Source organism: Mesocricetus auratus, unplaced genomic scaffold (genome assembly GCF_017639785.1).
Source record: "Mesocricetus auratus isolate SY011 unplaced genomic scaffold, BCM_Maur_2.0 Super-Scaffold_100009, whole genome shotgun sequence".
NCBI lineage: Eukaryota > Metazoa > Chordata > Mammalia > Rodentia > Cricetidae > Mesocricetus > Mesocricetus auratus.
Window position 1 is genome coordinate 65,657,415 of NW_024429193.1, and position 25,240 is coordinate 65,682,654.

At 47.9% G+C, this 25,240-nt stretch overlaps 1 protein-coding gene across 1 annotated transcript; it reads right to left on the bottom strand.

The window, feature by feature from the left end:
- Positions 1–350: 350 nt before the first annotated feature.
- Positions 351–25,240, bottom strand: She (Src homology 2 domain containing E). The gene is made up of 6 exons (XM_005080195.4): positions 24,410–25,240; positions 22,368–22,494; positions 8,864–9,169; positions 5,652–5,793; positions 4,945–5,064; positions 351–2,576 (listed from the first exon to the last, which is right to left on the bottom strand). The coding sequence occupies exons 1-6, from the start codon at positions 25,022–25,024 to the stop codon at positions 2,393–2,395; spliced, it is 1,494 nt and encodes a 497-aa protein (XP_005080252.1). The 5' UTR covers positions 25,025–25,240; the 3' UTR covers positions 351–2,392.

Genomic DNA, 25,240 nt, shown 5'->3' on the forward strand with positions numbered 1-25,240 from the left:
CATGCAGACAGGGGTGGGGGAGGGATGGGGGGATGGGGAATGGGGGATATATCCTGCTGGAAACCACTGCGGTGCCACAGGAAACAGAAATGCCATTTCCCTTCCTCAGGCTAGGTTCAATCTTGCCTCCACCTCCTGGGAATCTAGCTGGGTTCCGTGGGACTCCCTGTTCTCAGGGGCCCCTCTCTAAGTCAATGCCCTGGAACAGAGCAGTTGTTACAAGGACATTTTTCTAAAGGGGGAAAAGTGGACAGCCCCACGGGTGTTTACTTCAAGGCATCCTGAGGGTTTACCAAAAAGACAATCTTTCTAGAAAAACATTTCTGGGAGACACAATCAACTCAAAGGAATGAAGCTAACAGGGAAATACTTTATCAGGAGAAAAAGCGAGGACAAGCCCAAGCTCCAGAGCAACTGGCCCAGCTCTTGGGAGGTGAGGACATCCTGCTAGACCCAGCTGCTTTTAGAACACCTCCCAGCTGTGAGCTCCCTGGCTTCTGTCAGCTTGTGTCACAACCTAGGAAGAAAAAAGCAGCTTTAACCGCCTCCCCTACTGGCCTTCCACTAACCTGCAATATTCTTGTGTCTTATAGCTCCTCTCCCTACTGTGAAGACTGGACTATATATGAACTCTGTCTCTGCCACTTCCAAACACAGAAAACAAATACGGAGGGAGAGCCCAGACACCCATGCATCAGGCCTGCATTCATCAGAGTCGCTGGGTGTGGACCCAAACCCTTTCACACACAGAAACATTTTTAAATGTTCTTACCATTCACCAAAGACAACAGCTTGATTTCCTTTGAAGAGTAAGAAAAGCTAAGCAAAAAAAAAAAAAAAAAAAGTCTTTGTGGCTAGAAAGATGAGCTAAAAATAGGTTTAGCGCAGTGAACAATGCGCATACACAAGATAATAATGGTAATAAGCATTTGCTGGGTGGAATTGGAAATCTGGCTACTGAAAACTGTAAAATGAACAGACCGCACTACATGCAACCTCACTGCCGTGAGAACAGCCTTTGTGAAGATTGCTGCCCTCCACTGGAAAAAAGCCCCTTCAACTTTCTAAAGCAGAAAGAAAATCACACAACCGTTTTGCTGACATCCTCAGGGAAACAGGAGCAAGCATCTTCCTGTTTCGCAGTCCAGTGATGGGCGCTAAGTACACAGCTGTGTTTCCTAAGAAGTCCGACCAGGTTAATATTTTTTTGTGCATCTGAAAGAAGCTACAAACGTTCACTTTCCACCGAGGGTGGTCAGCGCATTTCCTTAGGAACAGTCTTGAGGCCCAGGTTACAAACCTGAGCAAGGAATGTTCGTCCAGTTCTGGCCCAGCCCATTCCCCACAATGTCTGCTCAAGGCACACCACTCCTGTGGGATTTTCCACAATAGAGACATCACAAGGATAAAAATGCAATGACATGGTATCTTAGAGAGCAGTAGAGACGACTTCAGTCCTTTCAAAATGTTTCTGTAGGCACAAATCAGTTTGTTCTGCACATAAAGGGGGATCTTCCCAGACCAGTGACTTGGTTCATACAACTGAATTCAATTTTGTTGTAAAAATTTACTAAAAATATAGAGCAAATCTAATTTTAGAAAGAAACTTAAAGATGATTCCATGTAACTAATGCACAAACAGAAAACAAAAGATGCCTGAATTACATGATCATCCAATAACAAATCAGTTGTTGAGCTCTGTAGAGTTTTTTTAAAAATCAGAAACCAAGTCCTTGGAGCGCACTTAAAAACAATCAGAATTTCACAAAAGATGTCACTACTGGATTGTATTGGTAACACTTTGATCTGGGGTCCTCCACCCTTTTTGCTTGTATTATTGATTTGCTGAGAAATGATAGCGTCCAGAGACAGCGAGAAAGCAAACACTGTCCTTAGGAAGGTCGACCAGCCAAACAATCCTCTTGTGAATGTGTGTGAAGGCCACAGCTGCATCAGGACATGGAGAAAGACAGTTTTCCTGTCCATTGTTCCCGTTTCCCACTGTCCATCCACTTCCCCGTGAGAGGCTCACACTGAAGAATCTTCCAGTCCATGCGGCCCTAGGAGAGGCTGAGGGGTTTTCTGTTGTTCAGAGGCCAGGCACTCCAGAGAACAGCACCGAGGGACAAGTTAGTGCTCCTGAACTCTAGATCTACCCCAAACAGACCTCCTACTCCAGGGGAGAAGGCAACAGGCAAGCGAAACTTTCTTACAGTATAGCTACTTGGCAGGAAGAGAAAGAACGGATCAGACTCAGTGTCCTGGACTTAAGACCAAAGACGGCTTGACTTCTCGGCGCCAACTCCCAGGCCGCAGCAGCAGAGACCTGGCCACGTGGTGCTGGGTGGGTGCCAATGCGCTGGGGGGTGCCTGGGCTCTCGCTGGCTAAACTTTAGTGAAGCTTGTGCACGGGGTAGAGCAGGGTCATGTGCTCTGCCCCTTTGAAAGGCAGCTTTGCACTGGAATAATAGTGTACCACTTCCGGGATGCTGTCAAACACTGCGCTCGTCTGATTCAGGGTGTATTTGTTGTCTTTTGTCTGAGCCACTATGATGTGGACACACCCTTGACTAGTCCTGGAGGAGAAAAACAAGAAGCCATGAATGAGTGAGCAGAGCGTCCATCCCCACTGGAAAGCATCCCAGCCAGATTCACAACAGGTGACGGGTCCTCTTCCCCGTCCTGCAATTGTCCTACACACAGAGAAAAGCATCCAACAAGCTGAGGGAGTGTCTGCAAGTTTCTAAATGCATAACACTTCAACTTGTTTATCGTTATTACACACAGTAGTCAGGACTGGAAGGAAAAAGCCCCTTCCACTGCCCAAATTGTAAGACGGGCGAATAAGCCCACGTCTGCTGCTGTAGAGTTCCTATTCAGCCCCCTCCCCACTGCTGAACAGATATGGTGAAGTTTCTCCTCCTTTATTTTCCCCAAAGGAACACATTAATAATAATAACAACAATAACTGTCCATTGGCCCTTGCCCCTAGGAGGAAAGAGCAGCCCTGGTTGCTCACAATGACAGCTGGCGCTGAAGGCGCAAAGACTTGGCCCCAGACACGGCTTTCAGGATCACCGTGGCTGTTCCTGGTATTGTCTATGTGGTCTATCCCATTTTCTGAGCCACGCTGCTCTTGTGCCCCTCCCCCCGCCCTTCCCTTCCACTCTGATTGTTTCAGCCCCAGGGGCTCAGCTTCCTCAGGAAGGAAGTGCAGTGAGGGCTCTTGACAATGACCCTCCAATGCGGTGCCACTGAATTCACTGAGAATTTCCATGGGACATGGCCTGCCAAGCCCACCAGGCAGAAGTGAGCGTCTGCGCACAATTAGACAGCGAGGAACAACTCAGCACTTCCTTCTTCACCAGAAGGGACTAGTATCGTCAGGTGCAGCTGGCATGGTGACAATCAAGGACTCGATATTCATTAAGGTCCCTCATACTAGGGAGTAAAAGAAAAATGACTAGATCTGAGTGTTGGCGCATGCCTGGAATTCTCTCCCTGGGTGTGCAGAGGCAGGGGATCACTAGGTTCTAGTGAGACCTGTCTCAAAAGAGTAGAGGAGTGCCAGGCATTTAGTCCCAGTACTCAGGAGTTAGAGGCAGGAGGACCTCAGTGAGTTTGAGATCAGTCTGGTCTGCAAATCGTTCCAGGACAGCCAGGACTACATAGAGAGACCCTGTCTAAAAAGAAAAAAGAAAAGAAAAAGAAAGAAAAGGATTGGTGTGTGTGTGTGTGTGTGTGTGTGTGTGTGTGTGTGTGTGTGTGTGTCAGTATGGCTCAGTGGTTAACAGCACTTACTGCTCTTGCAGAGGGCCTGAGTTCAGTTCCCAGCACCCACATGGAGGCTCACAACCATCTGTAACTCTAGTTCCAGGGGATCTGATGCTCCCTTCTGGCCTCCATGGGTACTGCATGCACACGGTACACAGACATGAAGGCAAATAACATAAAAACTTTCAAAATCTTTTGTTTGTTTTTTGTTTTTTTTTTTCGAGACAGGGTTGGAGGCTGTCCTGAAACTAGCTCTTGTAGACCAGGCTGGTCTTGAACTCACAGAGATCTGCCTGCTTCTGCTTCACCACTGCCCAACTAATTTTCAAAGTCTTAAAAAAAAAAAGCCATGGAAGAAATTGAACTGCACTGTCTTTTTAATTTTTATTGACTTAATTTTTTTCTGTGCTGTTGGACAAACTTAGGACTTGTGTGCTAGACAAGAACTCTGCCACTGCACCTCAGCCCCAGCCCTAGACACTATATGTTCTGTGTGTTACCAGGGTATTGCCTTCATATATGTCTCTGCACCAGGTGTGTGCCTGGTGCCTACCGAGGCCAGAGAGGGCATTAGGTTCCTGGGAATTAGAGTTACAGACATCTGTGCACTACCTTGTGGTTGCTGGGAACTGAACCCAGGTTCTCTGGAAGAGCAGCCAGTGCTCTTAACAACTGAGTCATTTCTCCAGTCCTGAAATTTTTGTTTTCTGTTTTTTGAGACAGGGTTTCTCCATGTAGGCCTGGCTGTCCTGGTACTCACTCTGTAGACCAGGCTGAGCTCAAACTCAGAGATCCGCCTGCCTCTGCCTCCTGAGTGCTGGGAGTAAAGGCGTGAGCCACCACCGCCCGGCTTCACTTTTTTTTTTAAATCAGGAATTATTTTTCTTCTAAGAGGCCTTAGATCTGATAATGGAAGGTTGCGACTAATGTTCCATGACAACGAAAACAGGATCACCACGATTATAATAGACGCCAGGATCTTTTTTTAATCTAGTACAATTCTGATCACAATGTTTCACCATCTGCTGTCCATTGTTTTCTGGTGACACGTGCCCTGTGATCCACCTTCCGACAATACCTGTTTGACTGCCCATCTACCCTCAGGGAGGAAAGACTTTACAGCACAGCCTAGCTTTCAGACAAGGACACCCAAGGGGTGAAGACACTTACTTCAGTGCAATGGAGTACCTGCTGGTGCCTGACTCACTGTTTCGGACCAGGTAACCAGCCTCTTTGCAGGGCTGCAGTCGGTTCTCAGCCTCAGCTCGGGTGATGGTGCCATGATACCAACTGAACAGGGATAGAGGAAAAAAACAGTGTCATAGTACAAATCCAGACTGGACTAAACCCACTGTGTGCATCACTTACAGACCCCTCCACTAAAGCGAGGTTTGCAAGGACCTCTGGAGACGCTCAACACTCTGTGGATCCTGCTTCATACGCAGGGCAGACCCAATGCAGATCCCAGTGGTCTCGGTCACAAAGCCATTCAATCATACACAGCCAAGGGTGGTGTCCTTTGAAACATTCCCCTCTGGTGGTTAAGAGCACTTGCTGCTCTTGCAGAGAACCTGGGTTCAGTTCCCCACATTTACATTACTCCTTACCACCCACAACTCCAGTTTCAGGGTATTCAATGCCCTCTTCTAGCACATGTGTGGACAAAATGCTCAACAATCATCCAAAAGTAAAGCAGGCCTCCCCTCTGTACGGAAGGAGGCTTGGCAAACTTCTTGGGATATAGTCCCTTCCATCCTGAACAAATGCACTGTGCTTAGAACCTCCACCAGGCAAGAATTCGTAGACAAAAGCGATTGCCCTGAATGGGCTTAGGGCACCCCACACAAGGCTGTGACAAAGTCACTGAGGAGACTCACGGCTGCTTTTCCAGGGCCAGGCCCGGGTCCACCTTCTCTCGGTCACTATGGTCTGACAGGGTCGGCTTCAGTGTCTTCTGCCAGTGGTGCGGTCTCCCTGTCTCCTCTTTGCTGGGAGGTCGATCGTATCCCTCAAACTGGACTGGAAGGAAGATGCCACTTAACACTAGAGACCACGGAGGCCAGACACGTAACCCTCGAAGGGAAAAGCCTCCTGCCTGCCTTAGCCCAGGGAAGCCTTGACGGTGAGCTCCGATGTGCAGCAGTGACCCCAGACAGCTGTGCTCCTGCTGTTGTGGACATCTGACTACATTGCTAAGTGTCCCCATGTGATCACTTTCCTTGAGGTAACTCATCAGTATAAAACAGTTTTGGAAGAGACTCACGTTTCAGTATGGACTTTATTCTAAAGATGCTAACAGGAACTTAAAAAAAAACACAACACAGATTAAACATACATTTCGAGTGTGACTCTAAAGCACTCTGCCCTGAATGCGCCATCTGTTTCCACCCTATCTATCCTCAAGGCTCAGGGGTCTGCGAAGAAGAGGGCCAGAAAAACTGTAAGGCCCACGCGTGGTAGATGACTTTAATGACACACATGCTGCAGGCGCAACAGGCCAGACACACACGAACTCACAGGGACTGCGCCAGCTTACACAGACTAGCACAAACCCAAGCCAGACGCAGTCCCAGCAGGAGGAGGGCACAGAGTCCCACCCCTGGCCGAGAAGCGCTTCCCAAACGGTAGCCGCTAGGAGGCCAGTTTTCTTCCACCGCACTCCAGAACAGGCACCGCGTCACTCAGGAGCAGTCAGCCAACACAAATTGGACTCCACGTTTTTAGTGGCTCCCCCATCCTTTTCTTTTCGGAGAGAAGTTGTGGGTGAGGAGGGTTGTGAGAGCTAAGGGGAGGTAGTTGGACAGTAAAGAATTTGATCAAACACACTATGAAATTCTCAGAGGACGACTGTTTTCAAAAGACTTAAGCATACATTTAGTGAGTCTATCTCTTTCTATAAAACCAGTGGCAAATTTCACTATGAAATAATAAAGCAAAAAGAAAAACACTCAGAAACAGCAAAATCATGAAGCGCCACCTTGGAGCTGCTGAGAGGCCTAGGCGAGGCAGAGGACAGACAGCACAGAGGCACCCCATGCAGGCTTTGCTGTATTTTGTTTTTCTTTTTAGATGAGCTCTAATGTAGCCTAGGGTGGCCTAGAATTGGCCATCCTCCTGCAGCTGTGTAGGCAGTGCTGGGAATGCAGTCATCCACCAACCAGCATGCTGGTTCCACTTCTAATTGGACTTACTCTTAAGGGGTAAAGACGCCTTGAAAAGTCTAAATCAAAGGAAAAACAAATTCTGTGAAAGCCAAATGGAAAAATTACGTCTTGAGAGCATCATCAGTTACCTCTCCGTGTAGGTGCTGGGAACTGAACCCAGGTCCTCTGTAAGAGCGGTAAGTGCTCTTAACCACTGAGCATCTCTCCAACCCCACCTCACTCCATTCTTCTTCTTTTGTTTTAAAGCTTATCAACGTTCCCTTAAATTACTTAAAAATCCTCACATGAGCAAGGCATGGTGGTATCCCAGCCACTTGAGATGCTGAGCCCAGGAGTTTGAAGCCAACCTGGACTAATTATAGGAGAAAATTTCCCTGGCTCCTGCAACAAAAGGTCTACATTTGAAGGTGTGACTCTACTTTCAATCTAGGTTTTACTTCAGAATATATATATATATATGTATATATTTTTTTTGAGATAGTGTTTCTTTGTGGCTTTGGAGGCTGTCCTGGAACTCGCTCTGTAGACCAGGCTGACCTCAAACTCACAGAGATCCACCTACCTCTGCCTCCCAAGTGCTGGGATTAAAGGCGTGCACCACCACCGCCCGGCCGGAATATATTTTTAAAGGAACACTCTAACTAAGGAAACGGAGACAAGAAGAAAACCAAATGACAACAAAAACAATCCAGTTTTCACTCCAGTTTGCAGCTGGCCCATTAATCTGTCTTACCTAGGCCTTGTATTCACAGTGAGCATTTCACAGGCTTGAAGAATAAGTGAGGCCAAGAACTGGGAAAGCTGTTTGCAATTTGATAACTTTGTTAATGGGAGGGAAATCAACCTAAAATGATCAAGGAGGCTTTTCCAACAGCCCTCGGGGCAACCCCACACCACAGGACAGAAAGAAAAGGGAAACAAGTAGCTTTAAGGGCACACTTTTCACCCTGGTGGTGGTTTTGTTCACACAGAGTATTGTATAGCCCAGACTAGCCTGGAACTCCTGGTTTTCCTGTCTTCCATGTCCTGGGAATACGGGCATAATCTGTACCTCATCCACAGCCAGAATCTCTTCTCTATCAAAAACAAAAAACAAAAACAAAAAAGGGACTTGTGGGATGGCAAGATGCCTCAGGGGGTAAAGGTGCCTACCACCAAGCCTGACAACGTGGGTTCAATGCCTGGAGCCTACATGATGGAAGGAGAGAACCATCTCCCACAGGTTGTCTTCTGGTCTACCACGTTACGGTCTACCACGTTGCACTCATCCCGCATACAAAAACACAACAAACCAATGATGTAATAAAAGCAAAAGGCTTGTAGCGAGGACACAAAGACAATGCCTTGATGCAGCGTTTAAAGTCACCTGGCGATTGCGAAACGTGCACCCTCTCAGTACCCTCTGCAGTGGGTCATCAGAGCTGAGGCTCCTCTGGAGCTGGACATGGGTGACCAGCCTCTCCCTTCCCCTCCCCTGCCTTATCAGCAGGCACCCATGACTCTGTTCTGGATTTCTGAGGGCTTCTGCAGTGTGAACTCACGCTAGGTGATGGATATGTTCACCACCCCCATTTGACCACTATTCAAGACACACATGTACTGAAGGGTTATACCCATGTTCTGAAAGCCCAGTGAGCCTGTGCCATCACCGTGTGTCAGCTCTGAAGTTTTCTTTTTGTTTTGTTTTTTTTTTTGTTTTTCGAGACAGGGTTTCTCTGTATTGTTTTGGAGGCTGTCCTGGAACTCACTCTGGGAGGCAGAGGCAGGTGGATCTCTGTGAGTTCGAGACCAGCCTGGACTACCAAGGGAGTTCCAGGACAGCCTCCAAAGCCACAGAGAAACCCTGTCTCGAAAAACCAAAAAAAAAAAAAAAAAAAAGAAGTGTCAGGAGTGAAGGCCTTGCGTGGCAGGTGCCGTACCCTCACCTGACAGGGCTCGTGCGATCTGCTCCCTCTTCCATTCCCAGGGCTGCTCATACTCAGCGGCGGGCCTGTCATCCTCCTCTGGCAGCCTGCTGTCTGCTGGCCGTGCCTTCACCTCTGCCCCTCGTTGGCCACCCTCTGAGGGCTCGTAGGGGGTGTCATAGAGTTGCGGCGGCTTCCCCAAGAGGTCCTTGGAGCTGCGTCTCTTGGCTGGGGCCTCCACCTTCATGCTCTCCCCTGGATCACATGGGCCATCAAGCAGCTGGAGGGCCTTCACCAGAGGGTCTTTGGAACCACGACGTCTGATTTCTGAAAATCAGGCACACAGGTCACACAGAGCACCTCAATGGACATGGACAGGTTGGTTTGAGGAGGCCAGTGGGTAACCCACGAGTAACCCAGTTATCCTCGGCTGAGTCAGTAGAATGCTCTAAAACTGTTCTGGTCTGAGCTGACAGCTGTGCGGCCATCTTGCAGAAGCAAGAGGAGGGCACCAGGGTTTCTGTACAACATGCCCGGGAACTGAAATATCACAGTGTCCCCAGACAGTCTGCACAGCAGCTGAGAGTCAAATCTAAAAAGACAGGCTTAAGAAGAAACGCCTCTGGGCATGGCCAGATGAGCTGAGCCTATGAGGAGGGCTGACACCTAAATTCAGGAGGCTCCAGGTTCCCTGTCAGGATAGTGGAAGAAGTGACCTCTGGGTAGCAGCCTCACTTCCGTGCCCTAGTGTCTGCTTTGAGTAAAGTTTACCTTCAGTTCTTAGAATACTTCTTGTTAGGAAGCCCAGAGTAAAGCATTTCAAGGAAAACCAGCTGTTTATGGCATTGAAAGCATGGCTCACAATACACCAGGAAAGCCATTTGCCTTAGTCAGCTTTATGCTTGTTTTGAAACAGAGTTTCTCTGTGTAGCCCTGACTGTCCTGGAACTCACAGAGATCCACCTGCCTCGCCTCCCTAGTGCTGGGATTAAAGAAGTGCGCCACCAGGCCCAGCTTCCATCTGCGTTCTTAAGACACAGACACTCAGGGCAGTGGGAGCCAGACACATCCACGAAGTACTCTGAAGGACAAATCCAAACAAACGGTGTTAGGGTAGAAAACAAAATACCCGCTCTACAACATACCCTGGGTAGCAAGCACTGTTCTCAGTGATGCTCACAGACACACTGTGTCCCCACATTAACGAGAACTGAAGCACAAAGAGCTTAAGGAAGTGGCCCAGACCAGGACATGGCAGGGCCCGGGGTGGAAAGCAGGAAGCTGGGCGCTAGAAGCCTTACTCGTTGACACACATTTGGACGGACTCCAAATGGAAGAAAAATGGAAGATGGCTGACTCTGATGGAGAAGGTCATTTCCAGTGGAGGAAGCTGCATGAATGAAGATACGGAGGTGGGAAACACAGGGGTGCCTTGCCATCTGGGGAGCGGAGAGGGAGAGGAAAGTTTTAAAGGCAAACGTCCAGAGGAAAGGAAGGCATTTGGGAGGTCTTAGATGGAGAGGGGAAAAGCCCAGAGAAGCAACTGTGGGGTTTCTGTTAGTTTTGTTGTCATGGTTTTTTTTTTGTTGTTGTTGTCATGCTTTTTAAAAAAAGGTTTACTTATTTATGCATACAAGTGCCTTGTCTGCATACATGCCTGCACACCAGAAGAGGGTATTGAATCGTGGGCTGCTGTGTGGTTCCTGGGAGTTGAACTCAGGACCTCTGGAAGAAAAGCCAGTGTTCTTATCCGCTGAGTCATCGCTCCAGCTCTGCCATTTTTTTTTAAATGAAAAATGCCAGGACTTATTTTTTTTAAATTATGAGTGTGCTTCTGCAGAAACCAGAGGGTGGTGCCAGAGCCCCTGGAGCTCCAATTATAGACAATCCTGAACCAACAGCCACTGGTTCCAGGAGCCAGATTCCAATCCTCTGCCAAAGCAGTAAGTGTTCTTAATCACGGAGCTGTATCTCCAGGCCCATCCTTGCTGCTGTCTATGACAGGGTGTCGTGTCAGCCAGGCTGGCCTGAGATTGGGATGTAGAGAAAGATGGCTTTGAACTCCAGGACGCTTCTGTTTCAGTCTACCAAGGGTTAGGATCATAGCTCTTTGTAATTCATCTGGAAGTGGGATTTCTTTTAAAACCAAGAACAAGAAGTTTGGGTTGTGCTGTGTGTGCACAGTGAAAAACCATTTACAGATCTCTTGCCTTTTTTTTTTTTTTGAGACAAGGTTTTTCTGTGTAACAACCATGGCTGTCCTGGAACTCGCTCTGTAGACCAGGCTAGCCTTGAATTCACAGAGATCTGCATGCCTCTGCCTCCTAAGTGCTGGGATTAAGGGCATGTGCCATCATGCCTGGCTATTTAAAAATCTTAAAAACAGTCACTAACAATTATCTCTGAGAGTCACTATATTGCAACTCTAACAGCAGTGTATAGTATGGAGGAATCGAGAAATATCTGGCCTGAACTGATGCATAGTAGTGAACAGATAACCTTCCGATATAAGCCAATTAACAGTTAAACAGCTAGCCACCATAGGACGGATCAGCAGTGTCTGGTGACTGACCAGCCTGGGCCTAGGGCCTTACCAGATAGCTCTAACCAAATGGAATCACTGGAGATTCCAACATATTACACTTATATCTATTAGCATCTGTGGTCTTTTTGTCCATTGAACTCTACTCAGCATCTCCTCTGTGGAAAGGCCTCTCCTGCCTACCTGGTCCTCTGCTGGCCCTCAGAGCTCACGAGATGCCATGGGTGTCCTGGTCCTTTCTTACCTTGCACTTCTACTACTGTGTACTTAGTTTTTTACATACATGTTTCCAACTGGGTAGAGATGGCTAGGGCAGGGACCACCACACCTTACTTAAGTTGGCAGGACACACAGCTATATAATGATGGGATGGATGGGATGGGATGGGATGGGATGGGATGGATGGGATGGATGGATGGGATGGATGGATGGGATGGATGGGATGGATGGATGGGATGGATGGGATGGATGGATGGGATGGATGGGATGGATGGGATGGATGGATGGATGGGATGGATGGGATGGGATGGATGGGATGGATGGATGGATGGGATGGATGGATGGATGGGATGGATGGATGGGATGGATGGGATGGATGGATTGGATGGATGGATGGGATGGATGGGATGGATGGGATGGATGGGATGGATGGATGGGATGGATGGATGGGATGGATGGATGGGATGGATGGGATGGATGGATGGGATGGATGGGATGGATGGATGGGATGGATGGATTGGATGGATGGATGGGATGGATGGGATGGATGGATGGGATGGATGGGATGGATGGGATGGATGGATGGGATGGATGGGATGCATGGATGGGATGGATGGATGGATGGGATGAATGGATGGATTGGATGGATGGATGGATGGATGGATGGGATGGATGGGATGGATGGATGGGATGGATGGGATGGATGGATGGGATGGGTGGATGGGATGGATGGATGGATGGGATGGATGGATGGGATGGGATGGATGGATGGGATGGGTGGATGGGATGGATGGATGGATGGGATGGATGGATGGGATGGATGGATGGATGGGATGGATGGGATGGGTGGATGGGATTGATGGATGGATGGGATGGATGGATGGGATGGATGGGATGGATGGATGGGTGGATGGGATGGATGGGATGGATGGGATGGATGGGATGGGTGGATGGGATGGATGGATGGATGGGATGGATGGATGGGATGGATGGATGGATAGATGGGATGGATGGGATGGATGGATGGGTGGATGGGATGGATGGATGGGATGTCCAGGCATAGAACAATGTGGATCCTGTATGTCAAGGAGATTGTTGCCATGGATAGCTGTTGGTACCGTGAGAATAAAAGCAACTGCTAGAGAAAGGGCAGCCATTTGAAAGGACAGAGGGCCCAAGGCAGAATTCTAGACAAGGAATTCTAAGTAAGGATGGCTGGCAGGAGCAAGGAAGGGTGAGAAGGAACATTGAGGCAGGCAGAAACGTTTCAGAAGATTGCTGTGCTGTGGGGATGAGCCTGGAAGGACTTCATGCAAATCAAAACAAGCAGACAAAATGATGTTCCTTGGAGAGTCACTGACTCAAGAAGAGTTCTATAACAAAGAAAGGACAACAGATGCAGAGAGTTATTCAAAGAACACCACTAAATAAAATAGGACAAACTTTAGCCAGGCACAGTGATGCATGCCTTTAGTCTCAGTACTCAGGAGCAGAGGCTAGACCGGCAAGGGAGACATGTATGTATACATGTATGTATATGTATGTATATGTATATATATATGTATACATATACACACACATATATGTGTGTGTGTATATATAGGCACATATATAGTGCATGTGGTATGCAGGTGGTATGCCTGTTTATGTATGTGTGTGTAGCATGTGTGTATGTGTGTGGGGTGGGTGGGAGTGCTATGCGGGGTGTATGTATGTGTGTGGTGTGTGGTGACTTTATTTCTAGGGTGAGGTTTTGGATCTGTGGAATTCAAGACCCTGTCAGCAACCACCTCTGTGCCTCTAATGCGGTGCAAGTCTATGCTCAGTGGAATTACCTGAGCAAACTGCAATATACACTTATTTAGTCTATGCTCACTGGAATTACCTGAGCAAACTGCAATATACACTTATTTAGTCTATGCTCACTGGAATTACCTGAGCAAACTGCAATATACACTTATTTAGTCTGTGCTCACTGGAATTACCTGAGCAAACTGCAATATACACTTATTTAGTCTATGCTCACTGGAATTACCTGAGCAAACTGCAATATACACTTATTTAGTCTGTCCTCACCTTCACAGTACTGACTTCCCTGGTGGATGCTGTCTGTGAGTCAGATGGTACAAACTATTAGGATATTCTAATGAGCAGCTAAACTTGAGGGTATCTCTTACCCACTCCCTCTGACTCCTTGGGGCTAATCTCGCCTGGCCTCATCCCCAAGCAGAAGGACACACCACAGCATGGTGCTGTGAGTATAGCCGGCAGGACTGTCACCTGCTCACCTCAGGGGCCCAGCTGCAGAGGCCAGGGCTGTGTCTTTGCCTTAGCCTCTTGACTTCAACCCCACAGCTTTTTCTTCGTTGTCTGTTCTAGATGTAGCTATGAAAAACAAGAAACGCCGGGTGGTGGTGGCTCATGCCTTTAATCCCAGCACTCGGGAGGCAGAGACAGATGGATCTCTGTGAATTTGAGGCCGGGCTGGACCGATAGCCTCCAAAACAATACAGAGAAACCCTGTCTCATAAAAACCAAAAAAAAAAGAAAGAAAGAAAGAAAGAAAGAAAGAAAGAAAGAAAGAAAGAAAGAAAGAAAGAAAGAGACAAGAAACAAAAACATACGCTTGTCTTGGCTCAGTTGAGATAAGGCTGGCATTTAAAAGAAATAAAAAGATCTTTTCTCAAGAACCAAGCAAAAGGAAGCACAACACACAAAGGAACCAAGGGATTTAGAATTTTTAGGTTTCTAATCAGAACTTATTTATGCTCAGTTTAGATAGTGTTCCCCAAGATCCTGGCTTCAGGACTGGAGAGAGATCCCGGTGGTTAAGAGCACTTATTACTCTCACAGAAGACCCAGGTTCAGTTCCCAGTGCCCATACGGTGACTCATGTCTTTTGTAACTCCAGTTTCTAACACCTTCTTCTGGACTCTTAGGATACACACATGGGGTACATACATGCACGCAGACAAGCACTCACACACACAGAATAAAAATAAAGGGGGAAAAAGATCCTGGCTTCAACTCTGCCCCAAATGAGCTGTATGAACCCAAAGAGGAAGACTGAGACCATCTTAGGTAGAGGTCCTGAGTGCATCTTAGGTAGAGGTTCTGAGTGTATCTTAGTCAGAGGTCCTGGCTCCATCTTAGGTAGAGGTCCTGAGTGCATCTTAGGTAGAGGTTCTGAGTGCATCTTAGGTAGAGGTCCTGAGTGCATCTTAGGTAGAGGTCCTGAGTGCATCTTAAGTAAGAGGTCCTGGCTGCATCTTAGGTAGAGGTCCTGAGTGCATCTTAGGTAGAGGTTCTGAGTGCATCTTAGGTAGAGGTTCTGAGTGTATCTTAGGTAGAGTTCCTGGCTCCATCTTAGGTAGAGGTCCTGAGTGCATCTTAGGTAGAGGTCCTGAGTGCATCTTAGGTAGAGGTCCTGAGTGCATCTTAGGTAGAGGTCCTGAGTGCATCTTAGGTAGAGGTCCTGAGTGCATCTTAGGTAGAGGTCCTGAGTGCATCTTAGGTAGAGGTCCTGAGTGCATCTTAGGTAGAGGTCCTGAGTGTATCTTAGGTAGAGTTCCTGGCTCCATCTTAGGTAGAGGTCCTGAGTGCATCTTAGGTAGAGGTCCTGAGTGCATCTTAGGTAGAGGTCCTGAGTGCATCTTAGGTAGAGGTCCTGAGTGCATCTTAGGTAGAGGTCCTGAGTGCATCTTAGGTAGAGGTCCTGAGTGCATCTTAGGTAGAGGTCCTGAGTGCATCTTAGGTAGAGGTCCTGAGTGCATCTTAGGTAGAGGTCCTGAGTGCATCTTAGGTAGAGGTCCTGAGTGCATCTTAGGTAGAGGTCCTGAGTGCATCTTAGGTAGAGGTCCTGAGTGCATCTTAGTCAGAGGTCCTGAGTGCATCTTAGTCAGAGGTCCTGAGTGCATCTTAGGTAGAGGTCCTGACTTCATCCTTAGGGTGAAAGTTCTGCTCACAAGAAAATTTCAATAGACTTGCATTTCAAATGAGATACAGTGATTGGCATCTTGAGTTATTACTCCTGTGTGCAGTATGTCTTTGCAGTGGTGTCCTCCTGTTCCCTCCATATGAAAGGGACTAGGGGCCAACTGGAAAGCACACAGCTGAAAATGCTTCTTCCTTGCATGGCCCAGGAATGGAGATGTTGGTAAAAACATCTTTTGAAACAAGGTTTAATTAGGCGGAAAAGGGCCTAGACACCTCCCCCTTCCAGGGCATTAACCTTCCAGTCTATTCCAACACCTGGCTGTCCCCAACCTGAGGCGCCATAGAAACAGAAACAATCACAGGGCTACAAGCCGACCCTTCCTGCAGGGAGAATAGCCCCTGACGTGCAGAGCTGGCTCCAAGAGGAAATGAGCCTGAGAAGGAGGAAATGGCAAGAGGAAGCTACACCCTGGCTGCCGATAGAGAGCATTTGCTGTGGCAGACAACGGGGTGCAGTGGTTGGGCAGCAGATAAACACTCACTTGCAGCCTCTCTGAGATCCAGGGCTGCCCCACACCAGTGAAAATGCAACTGACACGTACAAAGTCTAAAAAGCCTAACAGGGACTGGAAAATTTCCCTTTCAACCCTCAGTTCTCATGGCATGTAACTAAGTCATCCACATCCAATATACAGCAGAAGGCCAGTGTCTCTCTTAATTAGCCATTAGCAATTTTGATTTTACAGGGTTTCACTCTGTGGCCTAGGCTGACTTCTAACTTGCAGTGATCCTCCTGTCTCAGCTTCCCAGAGACTGGGATTATAGGAATGCACTACCACACCTAGCAACAAATTTAACTGCTATTATCACACTATATTATCTAGGATTCTCTTAAAAAATAGGGTTGGTTCTCTGTCAGCAGCAAACTATGTACATCATGGGTACATCATAGAAGCCTCCATGCACACTGATGGGTGTTAGGCCACTGAGGGCAGCCCATGCTTCTCTGCCACGCCTTACTTTTTATGTATCTTTGTGTAAAAGATTTCCTATAATTTTTTCATTAGAAATTAGATTTATTTCTTTTTATGTGTATGAGCGTTTTGCCTGCACATATGTCTGTGCACCATGCATGTGCAGTGCCTCCGGAGGCTGGAAGAGGGTGTCAGCACCTCTGAAATGAGCTACAGACAGTTGTGAGTGGGAGCTGGGAAGGAAACCTAGGTCCTCTAGAAGAGCAGTAAGTGCTCTAAATCACTGAGCCATCTTTCCAGACACACACATAAAATTGTAATTATAATTCTAAATAACATATCTTTCTCCCCAATCCTTTTAAAGTTTCCAAAATCACTAAATGCACACCCCATGAGGCTCTAGTTTCCTCTTGGAGTCAGAGCGGGGCTGCTGCACAGCTCCTTACTAGGGTCTTCTCCAGTTTCTAATCTGAGTGAGCATTTTCTATCAGCTCACTCAGGGTACACCAACAAAGCCTGAAATTTACCTAGGATAGACAGATTAAAGACTCAGCAGAGGTGCAGTTCAATCGCAGAAGACTTCTGGGCCAGAGTGAGGCCCTGGGCTCAAGTTCCAGAACTAAGAAAAAAACAAGAATTCATGTGGATTTTTTTCTACAATAGTTTTTGGGGATTGTCCTTCAGACCTGACTATTTAAACAAACTGATAAAACCACTTGGAGGCAAAACAAAAATTTAAAAACAATCTTTGACAGGAGTTCAACAGTCAAAGCCGCAGGCTGTGGGATGCCCTGGTAATTCCCTTTTCAGCTGAGTGATTTGGACAAGTTGTTTCATTCCTCTGGACCTAGGTTTCCTTGGCTGTCTAGTGGTTCCTGACTTTACACTGGTATTGGAGCATTTAGTAAGGTTATTTGGCAAGTTTGGCACCTCAGAGCTCTTGGCAATTGCAATGTAATGCCTCCTGTGGGAAGACTCTTCTTGCTAATTGACAGTTGTCTGAAAAACTCCTAAAGACCCGCCTAGTGTGAAACTTTCAATTTTGTGGCTAAAAGTCACATTGCTAAATTACATAGGATACGGATATGTGTTTCAGTTGCTCAGGGAAAATACTCCTATAATTTAGCAGAAAATTGACAGGCTTATGCTAACCATACTTCCTGTACCCAGTCATGTATTTTTTATTAGCAATCCTTTAGATAAATCCCAGGAGAATTTATTTCTAAATTCTTACATTTTACAAGGTAAAAGTTTTCAAGAGAAAGGCAGGTGGTGGTGGTGCACGCCTTTAATGCCAGCACTGGGAGGCAGAGGCAGAGACAGCTGGATCTCTGTGAGTTCGAGGCCAGCCTGGTCTACAGAGTGAGCTCCAAGGCAGCCTGGGCTACATGGTGAGACCCTGTCTTTGTGATGAATGCATATAGTATATATGGTATGTATTTTAAAAGAAGAAACATTAAGCTAAACTAACACAAAGACTTTTGTTATGAGGAAATCATTCTGTTCTTAGATCATTTATTTAAAAATTAGTAATTTAAATTTTTTATATTTCTTTTGAGACAGGGTCTCACTGTCTGGGCCAGAACTCCAAATGTAATACAGGGTGATCTTTAACACTGATCATTTGAAGGCTGAGTGCTGGCATTATAGGCCTGTACTACCATACTTTGTTGAACATTAGTAATTTACATTATTAATAAATTTGAACTAACTTACCATTGCATAACTAATTTTATATATATCCATACTGTTTAAAGCAAAGAACTTAATAAATACTCAACTATTAAACAATAAAGTATTTTATTTATTTATTTATTTTTTTGAGACAGGGTTTCCCTGTATAGCCTTGGCTGTACTGGAACTCACTCTGTAGGCCAGGCTGGCCTCGAACTCACAGGGATTTGTCTGCCTCTGCCTCCTGAGCACTGGGATTAAAGGTGTACCCCACCATCAGCCAGCCCTAAATACTCTTATATTATTCTCTTTTTTTTTTTGAGATAGGGTCTCATTGTGGCCCTGACTCAGGTTGGCCTTCTCTCAGTGTGGCTCTGCCTCTCAAGTGCTGGGATTAAAGGCGTGTGTTATCACACACAGTTTATTATATTTTTCTCATATTGGCCATTTCAAGCTTCTTTGGTATATAGGTAGGGAATGAGGACTCCATGCATAGCCAAGGCTGGCCTTGGATTCAATACCCTCCCGCTTTAGACTCTTGAGTTGGGGTACATGGCACTAGCCCAAGCTCAATTTTGACTTTGGCATATAACATGAATCTGAGCAGAGAGACCACCTAGCCTGGTGAAGTCTGCAATGCCTTTGCAGATATTATTTTAAGGATGTTTTCAGGGCCATGTGGCACTGGGGACAGAGCACTCATTTTGGAGTGGCAGATCTCAAATCAAAGTCTTCATCTATTCTGAGAAAATCTTGTGACGCCAGGTGAGAGACTGTAATGTCAGCATCTGGGAGGCTGAGGAAGCGGAGGGCAGGGAGTTCAAGGACAACATCGATACATAGCAAGACCCTTTCTCAGAACACACAAATGAGCAAAACCCAGTAAGAACCAAAACAGCAGGCAGAGTGGCCCATGCCTGTAATCCCAGGATTTGGGAGTCAGATGCAAAAGTCTAGCCTGGGTTACTTAGGTGGCGCACGCCTTTAATCCTAGCACTTGGGAGGAAGTGGCAGGCAGATCTCTGAGTTGCAGGCCAGCCTGATCTACAGAGCAAGTTCCAGGTCAGCCAGGGTCACACAGAGAAACCCTGTCTTGAAAAACAAACAAACAAACACGTTTAAAAAACTATAGTAAGCAGACTTTGTCTCTTAAAACAAAAACAAAAACACACTTGGAAAAAAAAGAGTATGTGTGTGTCTCAATGACTTGGCAGGAAAAGGCGAATGCTCTCAATTGACCTGAATTCAATTCCCAGAATCTACTGTAAGGATTCGAGCACTATGCTGGCCTGCCCCTGTCACCTGGCAGAATGCACTCAGGCAGTGCCCTGGTCAGCCCAGGTGCAAGGACCCCCTTAGAAGAAAGACCTCTGCCCGTTTACGCTCTCTTTCTTTCTTGCTCTTTTGCTGCTCTCCATTTCCCGCTCTTTCGGGCAGTTCCTCTGGGGCAGACGGGGCTTTTCTTATCTGCCTCTTCTCTTCTGCCCTCTCTCTGCCTCTGTGTCTCAGTGCTCTTTATGTCTTTTCTCCCCTCCCCCTTCCTTTTCTAATAAAACTTCTCTGCCTGGCATGTTTGTCCCTCTGCCTAGGTCACCCTCGCCTGCCATGGAACCGCCAATGTTCCTCACACTGTGCCCTAACACCTACATGATAGAAGGAGAGGACTAACGCCTATTGGTTGCCTTCTGACTTCCACAGAACTGTGGCAAGCGCCTGACCACCCACCAAATAGATAAAGTCATGCAAGCTGACCGCGCTCCTCTAAGCTTGTTTTTACCCAGTGACAACAGGGAAACGGTTAGTCCCTCTAGAGAGCTTTTGTGATTAAACAAAGAAAATGGGGCTGGGGATACAGTTCAGTTGCAGAGGTTCAAAATTCTGGTTCAGTCCCCAGCATCGGGGTGGCAGGGGGTATTAGAGAGGCAGCCGCACTCCGGGGTTGCTTGATTGGTGCACTTCTTACTCCCTCCAAAAAAGCTACTTTTCTTTTCTGGGGCGGGGGAGAGGGGCGGCGAACTCCTTCCACCTCCGAGAGCTGGGATTAAAGGTGTGAGTCACTACCAGCCTGATAAAGAAGCCACATTTTTGCAGCCAGCGGAGGTTACCACAGAGAACCACACCTGGTCAAAACACACAGAATAAGTGACGGGGAATACCCACCCCCCCAAGGGGCGTCTGTAACAACCGCTACAGCCTGGCTCCGGAACACTGTGGAAGAAGGGGAGGGAAGACGGTAAGAGCCCGGGGACCAGGAGGGTCAGGCTGTAACAACGCCTTCTGGACCCGCAGAGCAGCTGCACACTCCAGCTCTCAGCAGCTGTGGCTGCCTGCTCAAGACCGCACTAGCGAACAGCAGCACGCGTGGGGGAGGGGGGGCACAATCACCCCCAACCCCACACGATGAGAAGCTACAGGAAATTCATGGCTGCTGAGAGAGGGAGAGCCAGTTCCAGTAGCGACAAGCCCCTGGTAGGATGTCCTTGCCCCAATGGTCAGCCCTACACCCGTGTGCATGTGGCAAACGCTAATTGGCTTTACACGTATCATATTTGTGTAGTTATGCATATTTGTCATCTATTATATATGTTATAGAAGATGTCATGCATTTGAGAGGGGGGTGGGGACACAGGAGGAGCTGGAGGGGAGGGGTGGGTGTGACCATAACGCATTGTACTTACGTATGAAATTCTAAAAATAAATAAAAAGGAAAAGAATAAAAAGGAAATAAAGCACTTTTCCTTGGTTATATGTAAAAGTCAATCCTTTCCCTTACTCCTTAACCACTGATATTTTGTAAAAGTGACTAATTTCGTTTTCACTTCCTTTCATTCACAGATTTCATTAGGGGCCGCAGTCCAGTGACCTACAGGGTCACAGCCTGGCCAGGGCACACCCTCCCCAGAGTGGTACCTTATCTCTGCGAGCAGGGAAGCAGGAAACAGAGCCCAGCTTTCCTGTAGCTCGCTGGTTCTTGCCTGTCTTGGCTTTCCAGGGTGTGACAGTTACCTCTCTGCTCTCCTCTGCAGGGACAGGCTCACCCAGCCTGAGCTGGATAGCTTTTCAGTGTGTTTAACATTGTGTGTGAGCAGGACACTTGAGTCAGCACTCAGTGTGTTGTGGGTGTTTACTTTAAACCCCCCCTATAAATCTGAATAACTAGTTTGAGTACTGCTTACACCAACTTATGAGAACTGATTAAAAGGGAAAGGTTTGGCACCAACACTCACAAGAGTTTGCTTAGCCCACTGACTGGAATGGCTTGGATTTGAAAAGCAAGAAGACTAGTTTAGTTTTATGTGATTTGCCTGGAATGGCTGACAGTGATTAATTAATTATTTCCCAGCAATTAATTGTTTTGTTTCAATGTTGAAGAACTTGAGATAAATCTTCTACCACAATGCAAAAAAATTATATTACATCTGCAAATATTTACAGATTGAATTCCTTAACTATATATCTGTACTGACTTGTGACCCCCATTATGGATGCCAATGCTTTTGAGTGTGGGTGAGATATGTGCATCAGCGATCTTAAAAACTGAGGCCAGTGACACAGCTTGGGGCAAGGGTACCAGCATTAAGCCTGATGTGACAACCCAAGTTTGATCCCTGGGACCCACAAGGTGGAGGAGAAAACTGCCCCACACGAGTTGTCTTCTGACGTTCATCCTTACTCTGTGGCTGGAGTACACCCAAATAAAATGTAATGTTTTAGAAGGTGAAGACTATGTATTGAACAGATTCTCAAATGCTATCTTGCACAAAATTAGAAAACTTAAAAACAAAACTCTTCAAATTCTTAAAACTCTGAAGGATAATAAGAGACATTCAGAAAGTTTCTTCCAGTCAGCAGGATCTGCTTAAATTACTCTCTTCCCCAAACATCCATCCACCCACCTACTCACCCACCCACCCACCTACCTACCTACCTACCTATCATCTATCTATCTCTATTTCTCTAGGTGGTTTTTTGTTGTTTTGTTTTTTATTGTTGTTTTGTTTTTGAGACAGGGTCTCTCTACATAGCCCTGACAGTTCTGGTATTCACTATGTAGACCAGGCTGGCCTTGAACTCACAGAGATCCTCCTGTTTCTGCCTCTCAAGTGCTGGGATTGCCATTCTCTAACACTAAAACGAGGATGGTATTTCTGTCTCCATTGAGCAGAACCCAGTCACAAACCTGTTATCATTTGCTGGGCATCGTAGGGCTCCATGTAGCCGTCATTTTCACCCACTCTCTCTGCATCCCTTTGACCTTTGGTCCGTTTGGCGTCATATGGGTCAGCATAGTCTTCTAAAATGATGACCTGTCCAGTAAGAAATGACAGTTGCTAAGGATTCCCAGATATGAAAATGGCAACAGCATCAAAACAATGACTGAAATCCAAGGGATCAAAACCTCTCATTTGCTCTGGAAGCTTTTGTACTTGGTCATGCAGCTCTGTCAGACAAACTTTCTTTTTTGCACTTGATTTGTGACAATTCACCTAAACTCTTGTTTGTGGGTTAGAAGGTGGCGGGGTTGGCAGTGGGAAGTGGAGGGCGTCTGTGGCTTCAGTGCACCAAAAAAGAATGGTTCTACCACACAGTGACATCCCTGAGTCTCCTTTCAGCTAAGCAACGCAGTTCCAGTGAACCAGTCACCACACGGCACTGAGTTGGGTCAAAATGAATCCAAGACCTGCTTCCTGGCCTCATGGAATTTTTACAAGTCCCAAAGAGACAGGCTTCTCAGATTAGCACCAAACAATACTGCAGACGTTTTGGGTTCCATAATTCACAGGGATAGCGATTCAGCAGCTACAAAACAGAATTTTGACAGTATTTGTGCCGAAGAGCATCTAACATTCAGAAACCACAGTATGCATGGTGAAGCTCTGTACACAGCATGGGTCTCACTGCCAGGGGTGAGAACCCTTCTCAGGGAGGAAGACAGAGCCCTGCTGCATAGTCTCTGACAGAACGCTCTCTAGAAAATTCATGAAGTTTTACAGGAACACGAGGAAAGACTTCAAGGGAGGAGTGAAGAGAATGGAACTGACTGGAAGGATCTCACGCTTTGGAGACGACAGCCTAAGAAGTGTCAACCACCCAGAAGTGACATCCACGACAGGGAACTGGGATTGCCGCTCTCCCTGGCACCTGATTCACACGCTGTAAGTTAGAACAGCAAGGAAGACGGATGTGACTGACGCTTGGTCCTTGCCAGAAGTGAGGCACCCAGATGTATGTGGACGCTTCCACACCCATCTTTCCGTGGCTCTGCTCAGTGCCTGGCACAGGACAGGAACACTAAACTTCTCTGTAAACTCTCAAATGGAGCAGTGAACAGAGGCACCCGGTATGTGCCACCTCACATGTGGCACAAGTTTCTGGCAGTCTAGGTAGGCAGCTTGTTGAAAGCTAAGAGAGAATCAAAGCCCCTCACCAGGAAGGGGTTGCTTGGGCTGAAACCTAAAATCAGGGTGGGAGCTCTTCTCTCCATTTCTCACAGGGCAGAAAGCCTGGCTCTACCCTGCAAGGATGGAGAGCAATCTCCCAGGTCCACCCCTCCCCTTACCTTCCCCACACTGGATAGCACCCAGAAGCCCTCTGCTGACCAAGACGCAGGAAACACCTTCTTCTCTCCTGATGTGCAATTTCCTTAAGGGCATTTCCTTGTTATGGACTGTGCCCCCTCCCGCCCCCCCCACCTCCGCCTATGGCCATTATTCTATAGCACAGCAAATATCCACAGAATGAATGGCAGACCTGTCATCTGGGTGACGCTGGAACTCTGAGAGGCTTGGGGGATGGGAAATCCACACTTCACAATTCACAGGCTACTGTTGCTCTGTATGCTCAAGAAGTGTAAGCCATACAGTAGTCCAGCTTTGGTAGACCCCTTGATGACAAACTTGAAAACAACCAAATTACACCACACCCACAAAAGGGCCAATTTCTTTCCCTTCCCTTCTCTGCTCTTCTAAACCACGGAACTTGAACAACCCAGACACAACAAACATTGCAGCCAAGCTCTCAAAGCCTGGGCAAGGATATTTCCAGGAGAAAATGAGTCTAATGATTTTTAAATTGGGAGTCAGAATGGACTCAGGGGAGGACCTTAGAAAACATCTTCAATTTATCTTACGTATAGCGGGTGCTGGGGTTCAGCAGGCTCCCGTGTGCTCCCCTATCCCCTCCGCGCGCACTGAGAGGTGGGTAGAGAGGCTGGATTCTTACCGTGTCTTGTTGCTTCATTATCTTGGCCTTGTCCAGCTCGGGGCCCAGGGAGGACGGTGAAGAGGAGGCAGAGGAAGAGGAGCTGCTGGAGCTGCTGCTGCTGCCGCCGCCTCCCGGGTAGCCGCTCTTACCATTCTTCTCCTGCGTGTCCACCTTGATGAGCCTGCTGATGTAGGTGCTGCAGCCCGCGCTCTTGGCCACCGCGCCCCGGTGGGGCTCCTCCTCAGTGGTGGCAGCGGTGGCGGTGGCGGTGACCCTGGAGTTCTTACGACCCTTGCCGGCCGCGGCCTGGATCAGACCCTGCAAACTGTCCCGGGACAGCCGGCTGTCCTTAGGGGGACCGCTGCCTGCCCTGCTGCCCCCCAGCTCTGCCGCGGAGTTCTTCCGGCCCTTGCCCGGGGCGGGCGCCGCGCCGCCCGTCTCCGAGTTCTTGCGCGGCTTGGTACCGGCGCCCCCGGGCCTGGCGCGCTCCGACGCGGTCTTCAGGGTCAGCGGGAACTCCTTGAACCACTTCGCCGCCATCGGGGGACCTGGGAGCGTCGAGGCCGCGGAGCAGACGAGCAAGGAAGCCCAGCCGAGACACCGAGTGGCGCCAGGGGCCGGGGGCCGCCGCATTCCCCGGGGCTGGGCGCTGGAGGCCGCCGCGAGGCCCCTGGCCGGTAGACGCGCGCGCCCGGCAGGGTGGAACCCCTCGGCCCGGGGCTGGACGGGCGCGGTGACGGGACTGCCGTGTCCTCTGTCCTCCACCGCTGACGGCCGCCGGGCGCCGGGGCTTCCCCTGCTTTTCCTCCTGAGGTGGGCGAGGCCGAGCCCACGGAAGCCCCCGGCAGC

Excerpts from the sequence above, each read along its gene's own strand:
- She (XM_005080195.4), bottom strand. The coding sequence starts at position 25,024 with ATGCGGCGGCCCCCGGCCCCTGGCGCCACTCGGTGTCTCGGCTGGGCT. Across the intron at positions 9,170-22,367 it reads TGCCCAGCAAATGATAACAG|AAATCAGACGTCGTGGTTCC; the intron begins GTTTGTGACTGG and ends CCTGATTTTCAG. Across the intron at positions 5,794-8,863 it reads GATCGCACGAGCCCTGTCAG|TCCAGTTTGAGGGATACGAT; the intron begins GTGAGGGTACGG and ends TCTTCCTTCCAG.